This window comes from Bufo gargarizans, chromosome 4, assembly GCF_014858855.1.
Source record: "Bufo gargarizans isolate SCDJY-AF-19 chromosome 4, ASM1485885v1, whole genome shotgun sequence".
NCBI lineage: Eukaryota > Metazoa > Chordata > Amphibia > Anura > Bufonidae > Bufo > Bufo gargarizans.
In genome coordinates, this window is record NC_058083.1 from 228,670,921 (window position 1) to 228,696,575 (window position 25,655).

The 25,655-nt window shown below is 42.8% G+C and overlaps 1 protein-coding gene across 2 annotated transcripts in view; it reads right to left on the bottom strand.

Moving 5' to 3' along the window:
• PHF3 (PHD finger protein 3) overlaps positions 1-21,801 on the bottom strand; it is a 76,778-nt gene extending 54,977 nt beyond the window's left edge. For both annotated transcript variants that reach the window (XM_044292468.1, XM_044292467.1), the window contains exons 1-3: positions 21,682-21,801; positions 4,565-4,831; positions 949-1,098 (exon numbers count right to left, since the gene is read on the bottom strand). In XM_044292468.1, coding sequence (XP_044148403.1) covers positions 949-1,098; positions 4,565-4,808 — 394 coding nt within the window. In that variant the 5' untranslated portion in view covers positions 4,809-4,831; positions 21,682-21,801. The remainder of the gene's footprint in view (positions 1-948; positions 1,099-4,564; positions 4,832-21,681) is intronic.
• Between the last annotated feature and the right edge of the window lie 3,854 nt (positions 21,802-25,655).

Consider the following 25,655-nt stretch of genomic DNA (forward strand, 5'->3'; position numbering starts at 1 on the left):
TCAATTTACAATCAGTGCACTTTTGAAAATACATTATTTTTTTTTTTTTTTATAGAGTATGGGTGTCGGATTGTAGGCTGCTCTGGAAAAGGTAGACATTTTCTAATTGAACTGTATAGCAAGTTAGTGCTGCTCCATACACAAAACAAATTTGTAATCTCCACGATGTAAGCAAAAGTGCAGTGGAAAAATAAAATTTTTATCAAAAAATTATTATTAGAAACATCTGATTTATATTACAGCATGAGGAGCACAGTTTCACCCGTCAGTGCTGTTATCACAGAAGCAGTCAATCTTTGAGATGAACAGCCAAGAAGCCTGAGGCTACCTCCTACATGTCCTCATGTGTAAAAGGGGAAACTTGAGCAGATGTGTTCCTGCTTGCTTAAGAAAGAACTAAAAGTATGAATTGTTAGTGAAGGAACAGTTACTGGTATTGAAGGACTGATAGAGTCAACAGATAAATGCATCCTTTGGATATCAGATCCACTTGGTAACAAGCTACTTACTGTCAACCTCTAAAGGTTTTACATTGGCTATAAGAAGCCTTGTGTTATTGGCACTACTAGTGCAGGATCCTTATGAACTGCTGTAGATGTGTGTTACCAGTTGGGGGGGTGTCCCTGCACAGTCTGATACTGGCAGCACTGAATGGTCAGAGACACAGCAATTACTGGTAACACCCAGCAGTACCTTTACTGCAGACTGCTCTCAATTTATTTGTAAACTTCTAGCAGGAATAATAATGGAATAGCACAACATAGAATTATAAGAATAGATTCTCCAAAATTGTTATTACATGGGTATTGCTAAACGGACATGTCAGGCCCTCTTTAGGTATTAGCTATGGGGGGGGGGGGGGGTTCTGTACCATTTATAAAAAAGGCTGTAGGTACCATTAACCATTATCCCAAAACAAGAAGAACAAGAAGAAAAAAGAAAACTTACCCTGTGTCTTTAGGCGTGGCGATTTCCTTACTGATTTCCTGGATGTTTCATCCAATTTATTCACACTCTTATCAGAAAGAATCATATCTTCCACATCATTCACAGTGACTTTATCGACACCCACATCCATTATGTCCTCAAGGCCAACACCTCCAAAACAAAAATAAAAAAAAAAACAGTAAAACACAGTTCAAAATCTGGCAGGAAGAGTTTCCCTGTTTTTCCTGGTCAGGAGTCCTGTTGATGTGTTCATATTACAGGATGTGGCCATCATCTGTAATAGCTTGTGAGTGTGGATTTTTCAGCTGCTATGTGCACATATATTTGTTTGTGATTACATATTTCACAGACTAAAGTGAATCATTCCGTTAATGATTTTAACTTGTGTCTAGAGCTTAGAGGTCTTAAAAAAAACATTAAAATGATTCCATGTGATTACTGTTAAAAGAAAAAAGCATAAATGATTAGATGCTGGGAACTGAAATCCAGAAAGAAAATGTACAAAACAGCTATTACACTTTCCTTCTGAAAAAAAAGCAGAATCATTTATCATGCATACTGATTACTTGGTATAGACACAGATTCCAGTAAAAACCTAATAACCCAGCAAAAGATGGTGCCTAAGTTATTGGATTCTTTAAGCAGATCATTTTCAAGCCCACTGTCAGAACCCAATCAGTCCATGAGGTACGCGGGCAGACCGCTGATATCAGAAAGGGGCACTACAGGGAAATTTAAAGCTTGCTGCCATGTTTTCCCACAGAGTGCAGTCTGTCGCTGCCATTACAAACTGTCCCTGTGGCAGTGCTCCATTGGAACAAAGTGAATCTTCCATAGACTGCAAAGTTAAATCACTGCAGTCTATGGGAAAGGCAATCAGAAGATTGTATGTTAACGAGGGGACTTAAGTGAAAAAAAATAAAGCAATAATAAAAACCTAAAAAAATAAAAAAAAAATTTAAATATAAAAATTCAAACCACCCCCTTTCCCCATATTAAAAACAAACACAAAAAATTAAGTTCATAAAATATAAAGAAATGTATCTTGTACAGTGAATGCCATAACTGAAAGAAAAATTAAAAAAAGGTAATTTTGCCTGGTTTCTTTGTTACGCCACCTTCCAAAGAAATTGACTACCAAGTGATCCAAAAAATCCTACATATTTCAAAATGGTATATAAAAAAAACTATAGATCGCCACACAAAAAAATGAGCCCTCTCTTAATTAACTTTTTTCACCAGGAATCTACTCTGAACAATATATACATTATGATGCTGTACATTCTTTAATCTTCAGTTGTTGTTTTTTTAGGACCGATAATTTATTTCAATAGTCACATTTATTAACTCCAAAGAAATACTGATAGGGAACATTGATTGTGAGCCCCATTGGGGACAGTTGGATGCTAATGTCTGTAAAGCGCTGCGGAATATGTCAGCGCTATATAAGTGAGTAAAATAAATGTATACACCATGTATATGAGCAGTCTTTTAAATACTTACACAATGCATTCAGAAAGTCTTCAGGCCCTTTCACTTATTTCACATTTTTAGCAGCCTTGTGCTTAAAAAAATAATAATAATTTCCCCATCAATCTGCACTCAATCCCCCTTAATGAGAAAGAGAAAGCAGAATTTTAAAATCTTTGCATGGACATTCAGTATTAAGTATTCAGACCCTTTACTATGACAATTGAAATTTAGCTCTTGGGGTCTCATTTCTCTTGATCATCTTCGATATTTCTACACTTTGATTAGATTCCACACAAAAATCAGTTCATTAGACATGATTTGGAAAGACACACTCCTGTCTATATAAGGTCTCCGAGCTGACAATGCATGTCAGAGCAAAAACCAAGCCATGATGAGAAAAGAACTGCCTGTAGAGCTCAGAGACAGGATTGTGTGGAGGCCCCACCAAACTAATGCTACTGTCACACTTGCGTTTTCGTGTGGATCCGTCATGGACGGATCCGTTCAGATAATACAACCGTCTGCATCCTTTCACAACGGATCCGTTTGTATTATCTTTAACATAGCCAAGACAGATCCATCTTGAACACCATTGAAAGGCAATGGAGAACGGATCCGTTTTCTATTGTGCCAGATTGTGTCAGTGAAAACGGATCCATCTCCATTGACTTACATTGTGTGTCAGAACGGATCAGTTTGGCTCAGTTTCATCAGACGGACACCAAAACGCTGCAAGCAGTGTTTTGGTGTCCGTCTCCAAAGCGGAACGGAGACTGGACTGATGCAAACTGATGCATTGTGAGCAGATCCTTTTCCATTCAGAATGCATTAGAATACAAACTGATCCGTTTTGGACCGCTTGTGGGAGCCCTGAAAGGATCTCACAAACAGAAAGCCAAAATGCCAGTATGAAAGAAAACTAAGTCATTGATGGAAAGTGGCCTTGGTAAGAAATGTTACCAAGAATCTAAGCTTCAGAGATCATGTGTGCAGATGGGAGAAGCGTCTAGAAGGTCAACCAACACTGCAGCACTGCACTGATCTTAGCTTTATGGCAGTGTGGCTCTTCTCAGTAAAAGATGCATGAAAGCCTGTCTGGAGTTTGAGAATAAATCCTCTAAAGGACACTTAGTCTGTGAGAAACAAGAGTCTCTGGTCTGATAAAACCAAGATTAAAACTTTCTGACCTCAATTCTAAGTGACATGTCTGGGGGAAACCAGGCACTGCTAATCACCTGCCCATTACCATCCCTAGAGTGAAGTATGGTGGTGGCGGCATCATGCTGTGGGGGTGTTTTTCAGCGGCTGGGACAGGGAGACTGGTGTAGAGTTGAGGAAACCTGAATGGAGCAAAGTACAGAGATATTCTTAATGAAAACCTAAGCCAGGGTGCTCTGGACCTCAGACTGGGCTGAAGGTTCATCTTTCAGCAAGACAATGACTCTAAGCACACAGCCAAGACAAGACAGGAGTGGACAACTCTGTGAATGTCCTTGAGTGGCCAAGTGATAGCCCTAACCTCAAACATAGACAGTCCCCATCCACCCTTACAGAGCTTGGGAGAATCTACAGGAATAATGGCAGAAAAACCCCAAATCCAGATGTGCAAAGCTGGTGGCATCATACCCAAAAAGACTGGAGGCTGTAATCGCTTTCAAAAGGTGCCTCAACTAGTAAAGGGTCTGAATACTTAGGTCAATGCAAGATTTTAGTTTTTCCTTTTACAACATTCTATATTTTACTTTCTCATTATGGGGTATAGAGTGCAGAATGGGGAAAACTTGGATTTTATTTTACTTTAGCACATAACAAAATGTGAAAAAAAGTGTAAGAGTCTGAAGACTTTCCGAATGCATTGTATATGTCCTTTAGGCAACTTTAGCACTGCAGAGGCGTATAACTGCCCAGAAATGCATATTACTGTCTATCTCTGAACACTGCAGTAAGTGAAGTGGCCCATGCACCTTACATAGTAGTCAGCTATCAACCATACTTAAACTGCAGCTCAATATTGAGCTCTCACATGAAATTACTGCTGATCCTAAAAGTTTAGGAAGGCACAGATGTTCTTAGGCTGTCCTGCTGTATCAGACACATTACAGTACTTGTACATTTATTTTTTTTAGCCATTTGTCAATCTCACCTGTTGAGGTTGGTAATTGGAAACTGGGTTCAGAGTTATCCAGAACAGGTAGGCAGAATTGGGTGCTTGCAGATCCAAGCATGGGATCCTTGTCACTGAGCATGTTCTTCAAGGAGTCTTCAAGGACATGTTGGTTTGTGGCAAATTCGTCACAGCCTTCACCTTCTAGGTTATCGCCTAGAAATAGGGCATCATCCAAATGTTCACTAGGGATTAAATGGTTGAATGTGTCAACTATATCCATGAAGAATTCTGTATATTTCAGTCCTGTAAAAGAAAAGAAAAAAAAAGATGGGTTGGGTTACTAAATTGCACCAAGTTCTTTAACACTTTTTAATAACACGGGCAACACTCTGCAGATTCAGTCTGCATAAAATGCTGAATAATTTTTCAAACACAATTTGTCTTAACTGATTTTTTTTCTCCATTCACATAGAATGCCAAAGTCTAAATGTTGCTGGAGCCACTACTAGAGAGCAATGTACTGTGGGGAGCTCAGATGACAAGTTACACAGCAACCAAAGTTGGCATCCATGTCAGAAAGATGGACCAACAGTCTACGGGTACTGTCACACTTGCGGCAGAGTGATCCAGCAAGCAGTTCCGTATGCCAACTGATGGCATTAGTAAGACTGATCAGGATTAAAAATGCCTGATCAGTCCGAAAAATGTATCGAAATGACGGATCCGTCTTTCCAGTGTCATCCAGCAAAATGGATCTGGCATTTATTATTTTCACATCTTTTTCGGTCTGCGCATGTGCAGACCAGAAGGACGATCCGGCATTCCAGTATTTTGAATGCTGCATCCGGCACTAATACATTACTGGCATTCAGGCAGGTCTTCAGGTTTTTTAAGATAAAACCGTAGCATGCTGCGTAGCATGATCAGTCAAAAAGACTGAACGGAAGACATCCTGATGCATCCTGAACCTATTGCTCTCCATTCAAAATGTATGGGGATATGCCTGATCAGTTCTTTTCCGGTATTGAGCCCCTAGGATGGAACTCAGTGCCGGAAAAGAAAAACGCTAGTGTGAAAGTACCCTAAGGCCCCTTTTACACAAGCGAGTTTGCATAGCACCCGCACTTAATCCAGACCCATTCATTTCAATGGGTCTGTGTACATGAGCGTTGTTTTTCACGCATCTGCGTTGTGTGAAAATCGCAGCATCTTCTATATTCTGCGTTTTTCAGCGTGAAAAATACATTGCATCCGCAAGCAAGTGCAGGTGCGATGCGTTTTCACTGATGGTTGCTAAGAGATGTTGTTTGTAAACCTTCCGTTTTTCTTTTATCACGCGTGGAAAAAACTGAACAGAACGTAATCGCAGACAAAACTGACCGAACTTGCTTGCAAAATGGTGCGAGTTTCACGGAATGCACCCCAAACGCATCCGAAGCCAATCCGTCACGCTTGTATGAAAGGGGCGTAAGGCCTCATGCACACGAGGCCTATGATTAGAAGAATGGGCATATGGATGTGGAAAGCGCATGGATGACATCTGTGTAATTTCTGAAGTTATAAAACATGTCCCATACCCGGGTGCAAAATGCGGACCACAGACTCATGGAAGTTAACGGGTCGACAAAAAAATGCAGACAGCACATGAACTACATTCACATTTTATGGACCCACAATTTGCGTGTGATCACGGCATCTAAAAGCTCAAAAAGGTACCACTTGGAACCGAACTCGAGTTTGGGAAATGTTTTTTTAAAGTACAAATGAATTTATGAAGTTATTGTGCAAAGTCTCGCAAGGCTTTGCGAACCAATAACTTTGGCTCATCGGAGCCAATACATTCTAATACTGTACAGACCTCCTGCTCCGTACAGTATTAGAACAAAGTTTTATGCAAATCGACTTCGGATGTTTCATCCGAAGTAGATTCGCTCATCTCTAGTGGATATCCATGAAATTGACACACTGCATATTTTGTTTTTAACGGTGTTCACCGTCTACGATTACACATTTGTTTTCTAGTATGTAGTCTTTACGGATGTGGTGATAGAAATGTGTGTAGGTTTATATGTAGGCAACACTTTTTTTCAATACTTATTCGTCCCACAACGTGGTGCAATGTGCCGCTCTTATCTGTGTTCTACTTTTTTTTTTTTTTAAGTGGATTCGGAACATTTCTACCAACTCCATCCAAAACTAGCTTCAACTAACTCCTGGTCCTGGGTGTCAGACTCCCACCAATATATTGATGGCCTATCCTGACGATAGGCAATAAATATCAAACTCTTGATCAATCTCTTTAAAGAGGTTCACCAGGAATTTATAAGATAAAATTGATATTACTTAATTTTATTATAAACATATTCCCAAACACCTTTCATTAGTTATAATGGCTCGTTTTGTTTAGGGAGCAATCATTAGGAGAAATTGCTCCCATCCTATTACGACAGACTAGGATTGCACCGGATATCGAACTTTCAATACCCAATCTATACTTTTACATCTGGATCGATCCAATATCAGGATTTGCTATTTTCCGATACTTTAAGAGAGCATGCCGCTAGCCCCGGAGCAGACTATGTTCTCCTTAGCATCACAGTGGAGAAGAAGGAAGTTCCTCCCTCTTCACCGTGACCCAGCTGCAGCTGCCACCAAGAGTAAATAGTACTGAGAAGGAGGTGCTGTGGCCACTGCTCCACCAATGGGTATAATTAACTCCTTGATACAAATGTGAGAGGCTGTGTGATACAGCCGGCACCCGGCCTCAATGACAGGGCATGGCGATCCTGCGAACCCCGTCAGTTAACCCCTTGGGTACGGCATCTGAGGGGTTAATTGACGCGGTTCGGCGGGATTCCTTTCATAGATGCCGGAAGACGGCTGTGTGATACGGTCAGCACCCGCTGCCTACATTTGTATGAACGGGTTAATTGGTTAATTATATTGATTTGTGGCACAGTGTTTTGCATGCCGTCATAATACAAGTGAATAGCCAGCAGAACAGAACCCTTGGAGCTGGCCATACACTTGTATTATGCGGCAAACCAGAATTGAATTACGTGATGAATTCCGTTCTCACGGAATCAATTACGTAATTCACTTAAACCCTGAACCTGAACTTGCCAAAAGGCAGGTTCACTCAACTCTTGCTGTAACATAAAAAACAAAACAGCATGGTATCGGATGTTATTGCAATACTATTTTATGGTATTGAAATCAAATCAAAATGTTGGTATCGTGACAAAACCATTTTTTTTTTTAGCACATTAAGCCATTTACCTCTAATTATTTTACACTAATTGTTATAAAAACTATGTTTTAATGCAATAATTATTACAATTCCTCTTGTGATGTAAGATAAAAACCCTAGTACAGACAAAACCTGTCCTAATCACATAGGAGGACAAGTTACTTCAGAACACGGAGGTAAAATCTTGAATAAAAATGACAAAATCTTCAGCTGAATCTCTATAGGAATGGAGTTGTATTACTCCTGATGATTGCTCTCTCCCCAAACGAGCTTTTGTAACTAATGAAAGATATTTGGAAATATATTTATAACAAAGTAATAAGTATTTTCAGGAATTTTATTTAATTAATTCCTGGAGAACCCCTTTAAGGTTAGGGCTACAATGCCATGTAACCACATTGAAGAGAACAGGTTATACAGCAGGAGAGTAGCTGAGCAGACTCCAATATAGTTGTATAGGAGAAGAAAGAAACCATGAAGTATCAAGAAAGTTGCACAATAAATATATGAAGGAAGTGACATGGAGTGAGTTGGCGATCCAGATATCTGATGTTCAACAGTTGCTTCTAAAGAGGACCTTTCACCACAAAATGCAGTGCAATCTGCAGGCAATATGCTGTAGGGCACAAGGGACTGAGCGGCATCAATTGTAGTTTATGGGGAAAGATTTAGTAAAACTTCTAATTTATGCACCAACATCCCTGCTCTTTCTAAGCGCAATAGCCAAGAAGGCCGTTGTATCAGTGATTATCCATAAGTACTGCACGGATTGTCTTTCATCATTTTTGACAATTGCTCTGTGGTGAATGGTCATAGGTCTTTGGGATTCACAGAAGCACCTTATCTAAAAGAGAACTTTTAATGATATAATGTTAAAAGCCAATACATCCTTATATAGAGTTGTTGCGATACCAAATTTTTGATTCGGTTTCAATACCATGAAAAAGTATTGCGATACTCGATACCATTCGATACCACGCGAAAAAAATAAACCAAAAAGCCACGTGCATTCCGCATTTTTAAAAATGGCGTATCGGGCAGTTTTTATTAATTTTTTTCTGTTCCGGCATTCACCACCTAGATTTTTTTTTTATATTTTAATAGTTTGGACTTTTCTGACGTGGCGATATGTAATCTGTTTATTATTTATATATTTTATATGTGAAATTGGGAAAAGGGGGTGATTTCTACTTCATATTTTGGTGGGGGGTTTTTGACTTTTTTTTTTTTTTTTTTTTTTTTTACACTTTTTATTTAATAACTATTTCCTTCTTAGGGGCTAGAACCTGGGATCTTTCATCCCTCGTCCTATTCAGCCTGATAGATCTCTATCAGGGTGAATAGGACTTCACACTGTCCCTGCTGCTCTGTGCTTTGTGCACACAGCATCAGGGATGTTACCATGGCAACCAGGGCTTCTGTAGCGTCCTGGCTGCCATGGTAACCGATCGGAGCCCCAGGCTTACACAGCTGGGGCTCCGATCAGAAGCTGCCACTGCACCACCAATGAGGGGAGGGGAGAGGTCCCTGTGGCCACTGCCACCAATGATTTTAATACTGGGGGGTTGAGAGGGGCCGGCGCACTGTGCCACTAATGATTTTAATGGGATGGGGGGGTTGAGGGGGCACACTGCACCACCAATGATAATTACCCCTTTATACAGGAGGCGGGTACTGGCAGATCGGCGGCAGTTAACCCCTTAGGTGCCGCACCTGAGGGGTTAACTGCCTGATCGCAGCTCTCTGTCAGGGGCAGGGTGCCGGCAATGCGATTCTGCTGCCGGCACCTGCCTCCTGTATTATGTGTTAAAGAGTGACTGACTACTTTATATGGGACTCCAGACTTTCACTATTAGGCTACACAGAGCGGCGCCCAGCGATGTCTCAGCACTCACCATTATTCCTGGGCGCCGCTCCGTTTGCCCGCAGTGCCCCCATCACTGTCTCCTCTCCTGCTCCACATGCTGCTGATTACTATCGGAGCGATGGGAGGAGACATCAGATTCACTAGTGGGTGTTCCTTCTCCCTGGCTGTAGTGCTGTCCAATCGCAGCGCAGGGAGAAGGAACGCCCACTAGTAAAGCTGATGTCTCCTCCCATCGCTCCGATAGTAATCAGCAGCATGTGGAGCAGGAGAGGAGACAGTAATGGGGCACTGCGGGCGAACGGAGCGGCGCCCAGGACTAAAGGTGAGTGCTGAGACATCGCTGGGCGCCGCTCTCTGTGTGGGAAGGAATAGTCCTATCATTGGTGGCGCAGTGCGCCCGCCCCTCTCTTCTCATTGGTGGCAGCGGCAGCAGCACAGGGGGGAGGGGAGGACAGTTTCCTTCTCCCCGTGCTGCTGACGCTCATGTTCAGAGATACTAGGCTGCGCAGAAGCGCAGCTCAGTATCGAAAAAAGTATCGATTGGGTATCGAAATTTCGATACCCGCAACAACCCTACCCTTATAATCATAGAAAATAAAAATAATCAAAACCTAATGTGAAGTTGCTATTCCAATGCCTAATGCTTGCAGGAAGGTAGGCAGACGTATTTTAGGCCTTGGATGGGGGCGATATCCCTAATGCTGGCCCTATTGCTGCCACCCTGCCTTCAAACGGAATAGGCGCCCCGATAGGGGCGATCCCGTGTCTCATGCCTCCTGATAGACCTAGGATGACCCTAACACGGGAAGGATGCCAACAATGTGGAATATTTGGCCCTATATTTGGATCTAGACTAATATGAGTACCAAAAATAACAAACACTTACAATATCCCAGGTGGGGTGACAGGAACCACTAGAATTAGTGAAATAAACAATATAGAAACATTAGAAAAAAGTGTCCTATATCATCCCTACACGTTTCGCCTGGTTGGTGTCAGGCTCATCAGAGGACATATCAGACTAAGAAGTATCTATCACCAAAGATAATCACCTGAGCAAACCAAATACAATATAGACACAATTCTTCTTTTCTAGTAGCAAAACGGTCACTATTATGAGTGATGACTACTTGGTACACTGCTAACTGGCTGATAGCTAGAATCAAAAGGTCGCAAATGTAAAGCAGAAGCTAATATTCATCAGATAGAGGCATAGTCTCTATTATGAGAACTGACTATGACTGGACATTGACTATTTAGTGTTTTAGCTAGAGCCAGAAAGTGTGCAAACTTATATCCAGAGCCTGTGTTAACACGGGGTGCCTCACTTATTCACCCTTTTTTATATCAAACAGCATTCTATTGGGCTGAGCAGTACTGTAGACATTTTAGATAGAACCCATAATGTATGGATGGAACAACAGGATTGCACACCGATATGCTGTTATAGCTGATTCAGTGAAAAAAAGGAAAGTTACATTTTTTTAAAAAAAAATAGGGAAAAGACATATAGACCTATTAGGTATTCTCGTGTCCATATCGACCAACTCTATAAACATATCACATGACCTAACCCCTCAGATGAACACCGTAAAAAATAAAAATGTGCTAAATAAACAATTTTTTTGTCACCTTACATCACAAAAAGTACAACAGCAAGCAACGAAAAAGGTATACGCCCACCAAAATAGTACAAACCTAACCGTCACCTCATCCGGCCGAAAAAGAGCCCCTACCGGAGACAATTGCCCGAAAAATAAAAAAACTATGGCTCAAAATATGGAGACACTATAACATCATTTTTTTTGTTTTAAAAAAGCTGTTATTGTGTAAAACTTACATAAATTTAAAAAAGTATACATGTTAGGTATCGCCGCGTCCGTATCGACCGGCTCTATAAAAATATCACATGACCTAAACCCTTAGGTGAACACCGTAAAAAATAAAAACTGTGCTAAATAAACCATTTTTTGTCACCTTACATCACAAAAAGTGTAATAGCAAGCGATCAAAAAAAAGTCATATGCACCCCAAAATAGTGCCAATCAAACCGTCATCTCATTCCGGGAAAAATCATACCCTACCCAAGATAATCGCCTAAAAACTGAAAAAAACGATGGCTCTCAGACTATGGAGACACTAAAACATGATATTTTTTTGTTTCAAAAATGAAATCATTGTGTAAAACGTACATAAATAAAAAATTGTATACATATTGGGTATTGCCGCGTCCGTGACAACCCGCTCTATAAAAATACCATATGATCTAACCTGTCAGATGAATGTTGTAAATAAAAATAAATAAAAAATAAAAAACGGTGCCAAAACAGCTATTTCTTGTTACCTTGCCTCACAAAAAGTGTAATATAGAGTAACCAAAAATCATATGTACCCTAAACTAGTACCAACAAAACTATCCCGTAGTTTCTAAAATTGGGTCATTTTTTTGAGTTTCTACTCTAGGGGTGCATCAGGGGGGCTTCAAATGGGATATGGTGTAAAAAAAAACAGTCTAGCAAAATCTGCCTTTCAAAAACCGTATGGCATTCCTTTCCTTCTACGCCCTGCCGTGTGCCTATACAGCAGTTTACGACCACATATGGGGTGTTGAGTCAGGAATAATCGTGGGTAAAACCTGTTTTTACTTTCACTTTGAGCTGCATTCACAGTATGCAGATTTCTATCAGTCTTATCTTCCCCTGTACTGAACAGATTGCTGTCATTCTGGTATTGCTTGGAATGTCAGTTTTCAAACAAGACCAGTTGCATGTTTCTAGCTAATACCATTCAGATGATAGCAGCATATAGAGCAGCCCTCCCCCCCCCCCCCCCCCTCCTCCATTTAGCTACTTTTCCCACTGTCCGAGCTGGACTCAGGCAAAACAGTTAGGTGGTTAAGGCTACTTTCACACTAGCGTTCGGGCGGATCCGTTCTGAACGGATCCGCTCATAATAATGCAGACGGAGGCTCCGTTCAGAACGGATCCGTCTGCATTATTTTTAGCATATAACAGCTAAGTGTGAAAATAGCCTAGTACGGATCCGTCCAGACTTTCAATGTAAAGTCAATGGGGGACGGATCCGCTTGAAGATTGAGCCACATTGTGGCATCTTCAAACGGATCCGTCCCCATTGACTTACATTGAAAGTCTGGACGGATCCGCACGGATCCGCACGGCCAGGCGGACACCCGAACGCTGCAAGCAGCGTTCAGCTGTCCGCCTGTCCGTGCGGAGGCGAGCGGAGCGGAGGCTGAACGCCGCCAGACTGATGCAGTCTGAGCGGATCCGCTCCATTCAGACTGCATCAGGGCTGGACGGCTGCGTTCGGGTCCGCTCGTGAGCTCCTTCAAACGGAGCTCACGAGCGGACCAGCGAACGCTAGTGTGAAAGCAGCCTAAAGTATATTACAAAAATGGTCAGTATCACTGCCCCTATACATTACAAAAATTAAAAAAAGTTTGACAGTTGCACTTTAACCCCTCCTGCCCAGGCCATATTTTGCAAATCTGACATGTCACTTTATGTAGAAGTAACTTTGGAACATTTTTACTTATCCAAGCCATTCTGAGACAGTTTTCTCGTGACACATTGTACTTCATGACAGTCATAAATTTGAATCAATACATTTCACCTTTATTCATGAAAAAATGCTAAGTTTACCACGGCGATACCTTATTAGTCTACTTTTATTTATTTATTTAAGTTTTATACAATAAAAGCATTTTTGAAGCAAAGAAAATTGAGTTTAAGGCTTCTTTCAGACGGGCGTTGCGGGAAAAGGTGCGGGTGCGTTGCGGGAACATGCACGATTTTTCTGCGCGAGTGCAAAACATTGTAATGCGTTTTGTACTCTCGTGAGAAAAATCGGTATGTTTGGTACCCAAACCCGAACTTCTTCACAGAAGTTCGGGCTTGGGATCGGTGTCCTGTGGATTGTATTATTTTCCCTTATAACATGGTTATAAGGGAAAATAATAGCATTCTGAATACAGAATGCATAGTAAAATAGCGCTGGAGGGGTTAAAAAAAAAAAAAAATTATAATTTAACTCACCTTAATCCACTTGATTGCGCAGCAAGCATCTCTTCTGTCTTCTTTCTTTGCTGTGTGCAGGAACAGGACCTGTGGTGACGTCACTCTGGTCATCAAATGATCCATCACCATGGTAAAAGATCATGTGATGACCGGAGTGACGTCACCACAGGTCCTGTTCCTGCACACAGCAAAGAAAGAAGACAGAAGAGATGCCGGCTGCACGAGCAAGTGGATTAAGGTGAGTTAAATTATTATTTTTTTTAACCCCTCCAGCGCTATTGTACTATGCATTCTGTATTCAGAATGCTATTATTTTCCCTTATAACCATGTTATAAGGGAAAATAATAATGATCGGGTCTCCATCCGGATCGTCTCCTAGCAACCGTGCGTAAAAAAAAAATCGCACCGCATCCGCACTTGCTTGCGATTTTCACGCAACCCCATTCATTTCTATGGGGCCTGGGTTACGTGAAAAACGCACAAAATAGAGCATGCTGCGATTTTCACACAACGCACAAGTGATGCGTGAAAATCACCGCTCATGTGAACAGCCCCATAGAAATGAATAGGTCGGGATTCAGTGCGGGTGCAATGCGTTCAACTCACTCATCGCATCCGCGCGGAATAGTCGCCCGTGTGAAAGGGGCCTTAGTGTCTCCATATTCAGAGAGCCATTTATTTTATTTTTTGGGGGCAACTGTCTTGTATAGGGCTCATTTTTTGCAGGATGAGGTGACGGTGTGATTAGTACTGCATTGGGGTGCATATAACTTTTTGGTCGCTTGGCATTGCACTTTTTGTGATGTAAGGTGATAAAAAAAAAATGCCTTTTTTGGCACACATTTTATTCTATTGTTTTTTTACGGTGTTCACCTAAGGGGTAAGGTTGTGTGATATTTTTATAGAGGTGGTTGTTACAGACGCGGCGATACCTACCGTCACTGACAGTAGGCTATCAGTGACTGCTGGGCCCTGGCACTGATCAGGCGGGCACCGGAGCTGTGCCTGCCCAATCAGCATGATGTAATGGTACGTTAAATGGCAGGAAGTCACCTCCCACAATGACGAACTATTACGTCATATGTCAGGAAGGGGTTAAACATAAAAACGTGATTTAAATAACAGGTCATTTTCTCATTCCCTTTAGTGACCAGCTTGTTTTGGGAGTTCGTGACCAAGTGGTTTTTTTTTTCTTCATGTTTTCAGTGATGCAAGAGCTCTAACTTTATTTTTCCATAAATGTAGCTGTATGAGGGCTTGTTTTTTGAGGGGAGAAGTTGTAGTTTTTAATGGCGCCATTTTCGGGTACACATAACTTACTTATTAACACTTTCTGTGGGAGTGGATGAAAAAAAATGCGATATTGCTACTTTTGCACAATAAAAACCCCTTTAAAAATGTGTTTGCATGTCCAGCATCCCAAGAGCCATAATTTTTTTTATTTTTCTTTCTAAAGAGCTGTGTGAGAGCTTGATTTTAGTATGACAACTTTTTGTGGTATATAACATTTTTTTATCTCTTTTTTTTTTTTTATGGTGAATAAGAAAAAAAACAGCAATTCCAAAATCATTTTTTTTTTATATGGCATTCAACATACGGGATAAATTACATGATAATTGGGTAGTGTGGGTCATTACAGACGTGGGGATACCAAATATGTGGGGGGGGGGATTTTATTTTTGCAATTTTTTTTTCTATGGAAAAAAAAGGTGTATTTTCTGACCTTGAGATTTTTTTTATCTGAAATATTTTTTTTTTACTATTAACACAAGGGGACCGCAACAGGTGATCTTTTGATCATTTATTATCAGCATTCAGTACAACGTATTACACTGTCAGTGGCGTACCAGCAGGCTTGCTCCCATGCACAGACAATCTCATTTGTGGGGTGCCGACGGGAGACTGCTGCTGATATCTCCTGAATGGTAGCAGCTAGCGTTGTTTGAAGTCCAAGAAACAGAGGAGATATCACTGTTAGAAACCCAATTGGAAAAATCACCTTTCTTTTTGGTATTGAGACCCTACAACGGATCTTAATACCAGAAAATATTAACGCTAGTGTGAAAGTAGCCTAAAACCTGCTTTTATTTTCACTTTCAGCTGTAGTCTGCACGCCATAATTAAATTCCACAAAATAATGTAAAAATTTTTGTTTTTTTATCTTTCCCCTAAAAAATAAAATAAAAGTTATTTAATACACTATATATACCTCAAAATGGTTCCTAAAAAACCTACAACTAAGACCTTATGCACACGACTGTTTTTCTCAGCCTCCGTTCCGTTTTTTTTGCGTATAGGATGGGGACCCATTCATTTCAATGGGTCAGAAAAAAAAATGCTGATCGTTCATCCATTTGTGTTCCGCGTCCGTTGTCCGTGTTTCCCTTCAGCAAAAAAAATTGTGCATGTCCTACTTTTTTCACATTTGGACAAGGATAGGCATTTATTACAAGGGATCTGTGCAAAAAAAAATGGATCCTCCAAAAAAAAAAAACTGATGCCGCATCCGTTTTTTTTTTTTTTTAGCAGACGCACAATTTGCAGACGCAAAAAACAACTGTCGTGTGCATGAGGCCGAATTCTGCTAAATAAAATAAAAAATTTGAAGAAAAAATTAAAAAGTGGTGGTCCTTAAGACTAAAATGTATTATGTCACTAAGGGGTTAAACATGCAAACTGCAGACACATATTAAAAATCCCCAATTAAAAAAAAAGTGACATTTTTAGGAGGGTTTTTCCAATTTTAACGTGAATGTTAAGAGGTTAAATGGCCCAGATCAGGGGATTCTTCCAATCAGCCTCTCGTTCTTCGCTGCACAGGAGACCCGTGCAGAGCTTAGATTGGGCAGCCATAAAAAGGCAGAGGCCCAGCCTAAAGACCCTTAGTTAACACTGTAAAAAGGGGTATTGGTGGCCACTAAGGAGTTAAGAGGTCATCATACTGTTTAGGGCCCCTCTCAAGGGATTATAACTGTGAGGGGAGATGTGCACTTAAGGGGAAATCACTGAGAGGCCCCCTCAGGTGCCCCCTTTAGTGCACTCCTCAGAGTGATGCCCTATTAACTGCACCCCTCAGAGTAATGCCCCCTTATAAAGTGATGCCCTCTTACATGTCCCCTCACAAACATTTAGTGTCCCTCAAACAGTACGATGACCTCTTAAAGAGGACCTTTCACTAATATAGAAACTAAAAACTAACTCTATCTGTGGGCAGAGCGGTGCCCAGGGCCCCCCCTGCACTTACTAGTATGCCTGGGCGCCGCTCCGTTTGCCCGGTATAAGCTCCGGTGTCTCAGCTCCGTCTGTTGTATTGGACTGATTTTTTGTAGGAGGCGTGTCCCTTGCTGCAGTGCTGGCCAATCGCAGCGCACAGTGCGCTGCGATTGGCCAGCACTGCAGCAAGGGACACGCCTCCTACAAAAAAATGTGTCCAATACAACAGACGGAGCTGAGACACCGGAGCTTATACCGGGCGAACAGAGCGGCGCCCAGGCATACTAGTAAGTGCAGGGGGGGCCCTGGGCACCGCTCTGCCCACAGATAGAGTTAGTTTTTAGTTTCTATATTAGTGAAAGGTCCTCTTTAACTTCTTGCCACCAATACACCCCTTCAGGAAGCTGGAGTAGATTTAGACTGGTGCTGGATACATGGAAGTTATGTAGATGCCGGCGCCTCTTCATAACTTCAGCAGATCCACCGCCAGCGCAGGGGCTTATTACAACCAGCGTCTAACACACCAGTCTTAATAAATGTGCCCTTCCAGCAAAGAAGTAACGCTACCCTGCCCATCACCTAATGATCACATCCTGACCCTGAGGAACGCCAAGTATGGATTCCCATTTCTCCTAAACCCCCCACTAAATAATGCAATGGTACACACAGCGCACAGATATTATATAGTACGCACAGCGCACAGATATTATATAGTACGCACAGCGCACAGATATTATATAGTACGCACAGCGCACAGATATTATATAGTACGCACAGCGCACAGATATTATATAGTACGCACAGCACACAGTACACACAGCGCACAGTACACACAGCGCACAGTACACACAGCGCACAGTACACACAGCGCACAGTACACACAGCGCACAGTACACACAGCACACAGTACACACAGCACACACAGCGCACAGCACACACAGCGCACAGCACACACAGCGCACAGCACACACAGCGCACAGCACACACAGCGCACAGCACACACAGCGCACAGCACACACAGCGCACAGTACACACAGCGCACAGTACACACAGCGCACAGTGTATAGTACACCCCTCAGCACACAGTGTATAGTACACCCCTCAGCACACAGTGTATAGTACACCCCTCAGCACACAGTGTATAGTACACCCCTCAGCACACAGTGTATAGTACACCCCTCAGCACACAGTGTATAGTACACCCCTCAGCACACAGTGTATAGTACACCCCTCAGCACACAGTGTATAGTACACCCCTCAGCACACAGTGTATAGTACACCCCTCAGCACACAGTGTATAGTACACCCCTCAGCACACAGTGTATAGTACACCCCTCAGCACACAGTGTATAGTACACCCCTCAGCACACAGTGTATAGTACACCCCTCAGCACACAGTGTATAGTACACCCCTCAGCACACAGTGTATAGTACACCCCTCAGCACACAGTGTATAGTACACCCCTCAGCACACAGTGTATAGTACACCCCTCAGCACACAGTGTATAGTACACCCCTCAGCACACAGTGTATAGTACACCCCTCAGCACACAGTGTATAGTACACCCCTCAGCACACGGATAGTATATAGTACACACAGCACACAGTGTATAGTACACACCCCTCAGCACACAGTGTATAGTGCACACAGACAGTATATAGTACACACCCCTCAGCACACGGACAGTATATAGTACACACAGTACAGTATATAGTACACACCCCTCAGCACACAGTGTATAGTACACCCCTCAGCACACAGTATAGTACACACCCCTCAGCACACGGATAGTATATAGTACACACCCCTCAGCACACAGTGTATAGTGCACACAGATAGTATATAGTACACACCCCTCAGCACACAGTGTATAGTACACACAGCACAGTGTATAGTACACACAGCACAGTGTATAGTACACACAGCACAGTGTATAGTACACACAGCACAGTGTATAGTACACACAGCACAGTGTATAGTACACACAGCACAGTGTATAGTACACACAGCACAGTGTATAGTACACACAGCACAGTGTATAGTACACACAGCACAGTGTATAGTACACACAGCACAGTGTATAGTACACACAGCACAGTGTATAGTACACACAGCACAGTGTATAGTACACACAGCACAGTGTATAGTACACACAGCACAGTGTATAGTACACACAGCACAGTGTATAGTACACACAGCACAGTGTATAGTACACACAGCACAGTGTATAGTACACACAGCACAGTGTATAGTACACACAGCACAGTGTATAGTACACACAGCACAGTGTATAGTACACACAGCACAGTGTATAGTACACACAGCACAGTGTATAGTACACACAGCACAGTGTATAGTACACACAGCACAGTGTATAGTACACACAGCACAGTGTATAGTACACACAGCACAGTGTATAGTACACACAGCACAGTGTATAGTACACACAGCACAGTGTATAGTACACACAGCACAGTGTATAGTACACACAGCACAGTGTATAGTACACACAGCACAGTGTATAGTACACACAGCACAGTGTATAGTACACACAGCACAGTGTATAGTACACACAGCACAGTGTATAGTACACACAGCACAGTGTATAGTACACACAGCACAGTGTATAGTACACACAGCACAGTGTATAGTACACACAGCACAGTGTATAGTACACACAGCACAGTGTATAGTACACACAGCACAGTGTATAGTACACACAGCACAGTGTATAGTACACACCCCTCAGCACACGGACAGTATATAGTACACACAGCACAGTATATAGTACACACCCCTCAGCACACGGACAGTATATAGTACACACAGCACAGTATATAGTACACACCCCTCAGCACATGGCCAGTATATAGTACACACAGTACAGTATATAGTACACACAGCACAGTGTATAGTGCACACCCCTCAGCACACGGACAGTATATAGTACACACAGCACACAGTGTATAGTACACACCCCTCAGCACACAGTGTATAGTGCACACAGACAGTATATAGTACACACAGTACAGTATATAGTACACACAGCACAGTGTATAGTGCACACCCCTCAGCACACAGTGTATAGTACACACAGCGCAGTATATAGTACACACCCCTCAGCACACAGTGTATAGTGCACACAGATAGTATATAGTACACACCCCTCAGCACACAGTATATAGTACACACCCCTCAGCACACAGTGTATAGTACACACAGCACAGTATATAGTACACACCCCTCAGCACACGGACAGTATATAGTACACACAGCACAGTATATAGTACACACCCCTCAGCACACAGTGTATAGTACACACAGCACAGTATATAGTACACACCCCTCAGCACACGGACAGTATATAGTACACACAGTACAGTATATAGTACACAGCACAGTGTATAGTGCACACCCCTCAGCACACAGTGTATAGTACACACAGCGCAGTATATAGTACACACCCCTCAGCACACAGTGTATAGTGCACACAGATAGTATATAGTACACACCCCTCAGCACACAGTATATAGTACACACCCCTCAGCACACGGACAGTATATAGTACACAGTACAGTATATAGTACACACCCCTCAGCACACGGACAGTATATAGTACACAGTACAGTATATAGTACACACCCCTCAGCACACAGTGTATAGTACACACAAGACAGTGTATAGTACACACCCCTCAGCACACAGTATATAGTACACACCCCTCAGCACACGGACAGTATATAGTACACAGTACAGTATATAGTACACACCCCTCAGCACACGGACAGTATATAGTACACACAGTACAGTATATAGTACACACCCCTCAGCACACAGTGTATAGTACACACAGCACAGTGTATAGTGCACACCCCTCAGCACACAGTGTATAGTGCACACAGACAGTATATAGTGCACACCCCTCAGCACACGGACAGTATATAGTACACACAGTACAGTATATAGTACACACCCCTCAGCACACGGACAGTATATAGTACACACAGTACAGTATATAGTACACACCCCTCAGCACACGGACAGTATATAGTACACACAGTACAGTATATAGTACACACCCCTCAGCACACGGACAGTATATAGTACACACAGCACAGTATATAGTACACACCCCTCAGCACACGGACAGTATATAGTACACACAGCACAGTATATAGTACACACCCCTCAGCACACAGTGTATAGTACACACCCCTCAGCACACAGTGTATAGTGCACACAGCAGTGTATAGTGCACACCCCTCAGCACACAGTATATAGTACACACCCCTCAGCACACGGACAGTATATAGTACACACAGTACAGTATATAGTACACACCCCTCAGCACACAGTGTATAGTGCACACAGACAGTATATAGTACACACCCCTTAGCACACGGACAGTATATAGTACACACAGCACACAGTGTATAGCACACACAGCACAGGCCCCACAAGTGCAGCCCAGGCCCACAGGACAACACGCATGTGCACATGGCATACATAACACTGAAAACAAGCCATGGCGTCATGCTTCTTGCACCTTGTACACACTGAACCAGCCATGACAACCTGCCATACGTGTGCACACAACGTGAGAACGCCGCCTAATAAACACACACGCCCCACACAGGCGCCCGCGGGCGACCATCTGAGGAGGCCTACGCTCTTCCAGGCGACAACGTCCACACACACAAAACTTCAGCCACAAGTCGCCTCACATTGAGCGCTGCCTGAGAAGCGGGTGTCCTGGTGACCCCAATTTCTAGAGGGCCACTTACCGAGATGGGGGCAGTCACCGGTGACGAGCTGCTCATGTCTACGGCCTCATACCCAGCGCGCTGCTAATCGCAAGCGAATGCGCGTCCCCGAGCGCCTGTACTGTATCACGTGACTGTCAGGGCTCTGCGCGCGCTCTCGGGCTCTCCTGTAAGCTGAGCGGAGCAGGTCCGCTGTGTGTGTGACATGGCGATGCCCCTGTCATACCTGCACAGCCAGCCCCAGTGCATACCTTCCCTGATACATGCTGCATTTACAGGGGGGCACCTAGCCTTTCTGCTGCCTGAGGATGCAATTTCTTAACCTAAACCCTTTGCCACAATGAAATCGCTCATTGCCCATGGCCATTCCTGGTGCTGCCTGAGGCGATGGCCTCATTGGTGGTGCACGGTGCACCCCTGGTGATACGCATTGGGTGGCAGCAAAAAATGTGGGTGCCCTTTAGAGGGGTGTGGCCTAGATAAGGAATGGTTAGTCTACTATTTAAAGGGGTTGTTTCATCATAGACAATGGGGGAATATCGCTAGGATATGCCCCCATTGTCTTATAGGTGCGGGTCCCACCGCTGGGACGGAGCCCCGAAAGTGAAGGAAGGCACAAAGTGCATGCGCAGCCACCTTCCATTCATTTTCTATGGGCTGGCTTGGCTATTTCCGTCGGCCCCATAGAAATGAATGGGAGCTGGGGCTGCGCATGTGCGGCACGCTCCCATTTACTTCTACGGGGAGTCGGCTTGGTGGTGGCCAGACCGGAGTCCTCCAGCCACCACTTTGTGGGTCTCCATTCTCGATATAGGTACGGGTCCCAGCGGTGGGACCCGCACCTATAAGACAATGGGGGCATATTCTAGCAATATGCCTCCATAGTCCATGATGAGACAACCTACATACTGATGGTCTATCCTCAGGAGAGGTCATCAATCAGAGATTGGCAGGTTCCAACTCCTGGCTCCCCCGCCGCAGGCTTCCTTAGAGCTCACCGAGCACAGCGCTGTTCATATGATAGCAGCTATCCTTGGTATAGCGGTTCAGCCCAGTTCTCCTGAATCGGTCTGAGCTACACCTGGCCATGTGGCTGATGAACGTTAAGTTGGCCTAGGAAGATTCCTCAGTAGTGTTGAGCGAACTTGTGTTTTAAGTTCGGCGTCTAAAGTTCGGGTTATCGAAGAATCACGTTATGGATTCCGCTACCACGGACCATAACGGGAAACTTTGATAACCCGAACTTTAGACACCGAACTTGAAACACAAGTTCGCTCAACACTAGTCCTCAACTCTCACCATGGCCTCTTGGAACAGCATATTGGGGGTGCTGGGAGCACCAGAACCAAGTATGGTACATATATACTAGGGTGACCATACTCCCTCTTTGGACCTAAAAAAAAATGGTCCAGCCGTGAATTTATGAATAAGAAGACATGTCCGGGAGTCTCAAGGTGAGGGGGAAGAGGCGCCACCAGGCAGCCACTAGTACTAATAAGCGCCTCCATTGTGGAGCCCTCATAAGTACAGCCCCCCCACCCCATTCTACTTGTGTAAAAAAAAAATCATTGATTTAAATGCCCTGTGGGGAACACTCACTCCTCATGTAGCAGCAAGGACCAGCGCTCCATCATGCTGGGAGCTGCTACATCCTGAGAGGAGTGAGAGCCCCCTAGATTGGAGGCAGCAGGATCTGCAAAACGTCATCCAGGGAGGAGTGTGTTCCCACGGAGCGTTCAAATGGATGAGGTGCAAAGGGGGTAATAATAATAATGGGGGGCATTAATATTGGGGGGCGGGGACACTAATGGAGGCCGAATAATATTGGGGGGTGCTAATGCGGGCATTCATTTTACTGGGGCGATTAATAGGGGCATTTTTAATTCTGTGGGGCCAATAATGGGGCATTATTAATACTGGGGGACAATAATTGAAGTCAAATAATACTAGGGGGCGCTAATGGGGTAATTTATTTTAATGGGTGCCACTAATGGCATTATTAATATTGGGGGACATTAATTGAGGCAGAATAATATTAGGGGGCATTAATATTACAGGGAGCCACTAATGGGGCATTATTCATACTGGGGGCACTATGGGGACATTATGTATACAGAGGGCACAGCAGGGTTTGGGATTTTAACCACTTCACATCTGGGCCAGTTGCCCCCTTTCTGACCAGGCCTAATTTTGAGTCTGACATATCTCACTTTATGTGGTAATAACTCTGGAACGCTTTTACTTATCCAAGTCGTTCAGAGATTGTTTGCTCGTGACACATTGTACTTCATAATAGTCATAAATTTGAGTCAATATATTTCACCTTTATTTATGAAAAAATCCAAAATTTACCCAAAATTTGGTAAAATTCGCAATTTTCTAAATTTCTATTTCTCTGCTTTTAAAACAGAAAGTGATACCTCATAAAATATTTATTCCTTAACATTCCACATATGTCTACTTTATGTTGGCATTATTTTGGAAATGTCATTTATTTTTTAGGACATTAGAAGGCTTAGAAGATTAGACGCAAATCTTAAAATTGCCAAAAACCACTTTTTAACCACTTCAACCCCCCTAGCTGAAACCCCCTTAATGACCAGGCCACTTTTTACACTTCTGCACTACACTACTTTCACCGTTTATTGCTCGGTCATGCAACTTACCACCCAAATGAATTTTACCTCCTTTTCTTCTCACTAATAGAGCTTTCATTTGGTGGTATTTCATTGCTGCTGACATTTTTACTTTTTTTGTTATTAATCGAAATTTAACGATTTTTTTGCAAAAAATGAGATTTTTCACTTTCAGCTGTAACATTTTGCAAACAATGGCCATGAAAAACGGACAATGTAGGAGATTTATGAAAACCAGTGTAAATAAAAACTGGTTTAGTTGCCCATAGCAACCAATCAGATTCCACCTTTCATTTTCCAAAGGAGCTCTGAAAAAAGAAATGTGAAATCTGATTGGTTGCTACGGGCAACTAAGCCAATTCTATTTTACACCAGTTATTATAAATCTCCTACATTGTCCGTTTTTCATAGCCATTTTTTTTTTTTGTGAATGTAGCTTGTAGGGGACAGGAGGACAAGCACCAGGGAGTGGTGAATATGCGCTTTACCCACCGCACCCTGGACCTTTTCTGCAGATGCCAGGGCTGGGGTCTGTATGAATTTGGTGGCTGATTTGGGGTCAAATCTAGGGTCTGTATAAATGTATGGGCTGATCTGGGGTCTGTATGAATTTGGGGTTTGATGCGTGGTTGATTGGTTGCTGCAGAACAGCCTATGCTTCCAAACTGAAGATCAGCAGAATTTGGAACACCCCATCCATTTCCATCTAATCTGTATATAACACAGTCTGTGTCTCAAGTTGCCGTGTTATATAGAGATGTAAATGGGTGGTGGAGTGTCCTATTGGTCTTCATGTTGTTGGACGTGTGAAGATCAGCAGCTGCACACCAGCCATTTACATCTGTATATAGCGCAGTTTGGATCATTGCAGGCCTCTGCTAGACGTACGGCCTCCAGAGGCTTGTAGGGAGAACTGAAGGGACAGCATACCCTAAGGCCAGGTGGCATTATTTGTTTTAACGTATTTGGTTATGGAAGAATTTGTCACACTGTGTTCACATCACTATTTGCTTTCAATTCTTCAGATCCGTCAGAAGATTTTTTTTTTAAAACAGATCCTTTATTTTGAGCATCCGTTGTGTGTTTGTGTCAGTTCATCAGAGATCTGTTATTTTTGGTGGGAGAAAAAGTCCTCCAAGGGAAAAATAAAAATAAAATGGAACTAACACAAACAGAAGGAAAATTAGCACAACGTATGCTTAAAATAAAGAATATGTTTTTTTCCCTGTTTTTCTGATGGATCAGAAAAACAGAAATCAAAACTGTGATGTGAACCCCTCCACAACTGTTTACTTCCCAACCCCATACACATTTACATAGTGCCACCAATTATTTTAAACTACAACTCCCACCTTCCAC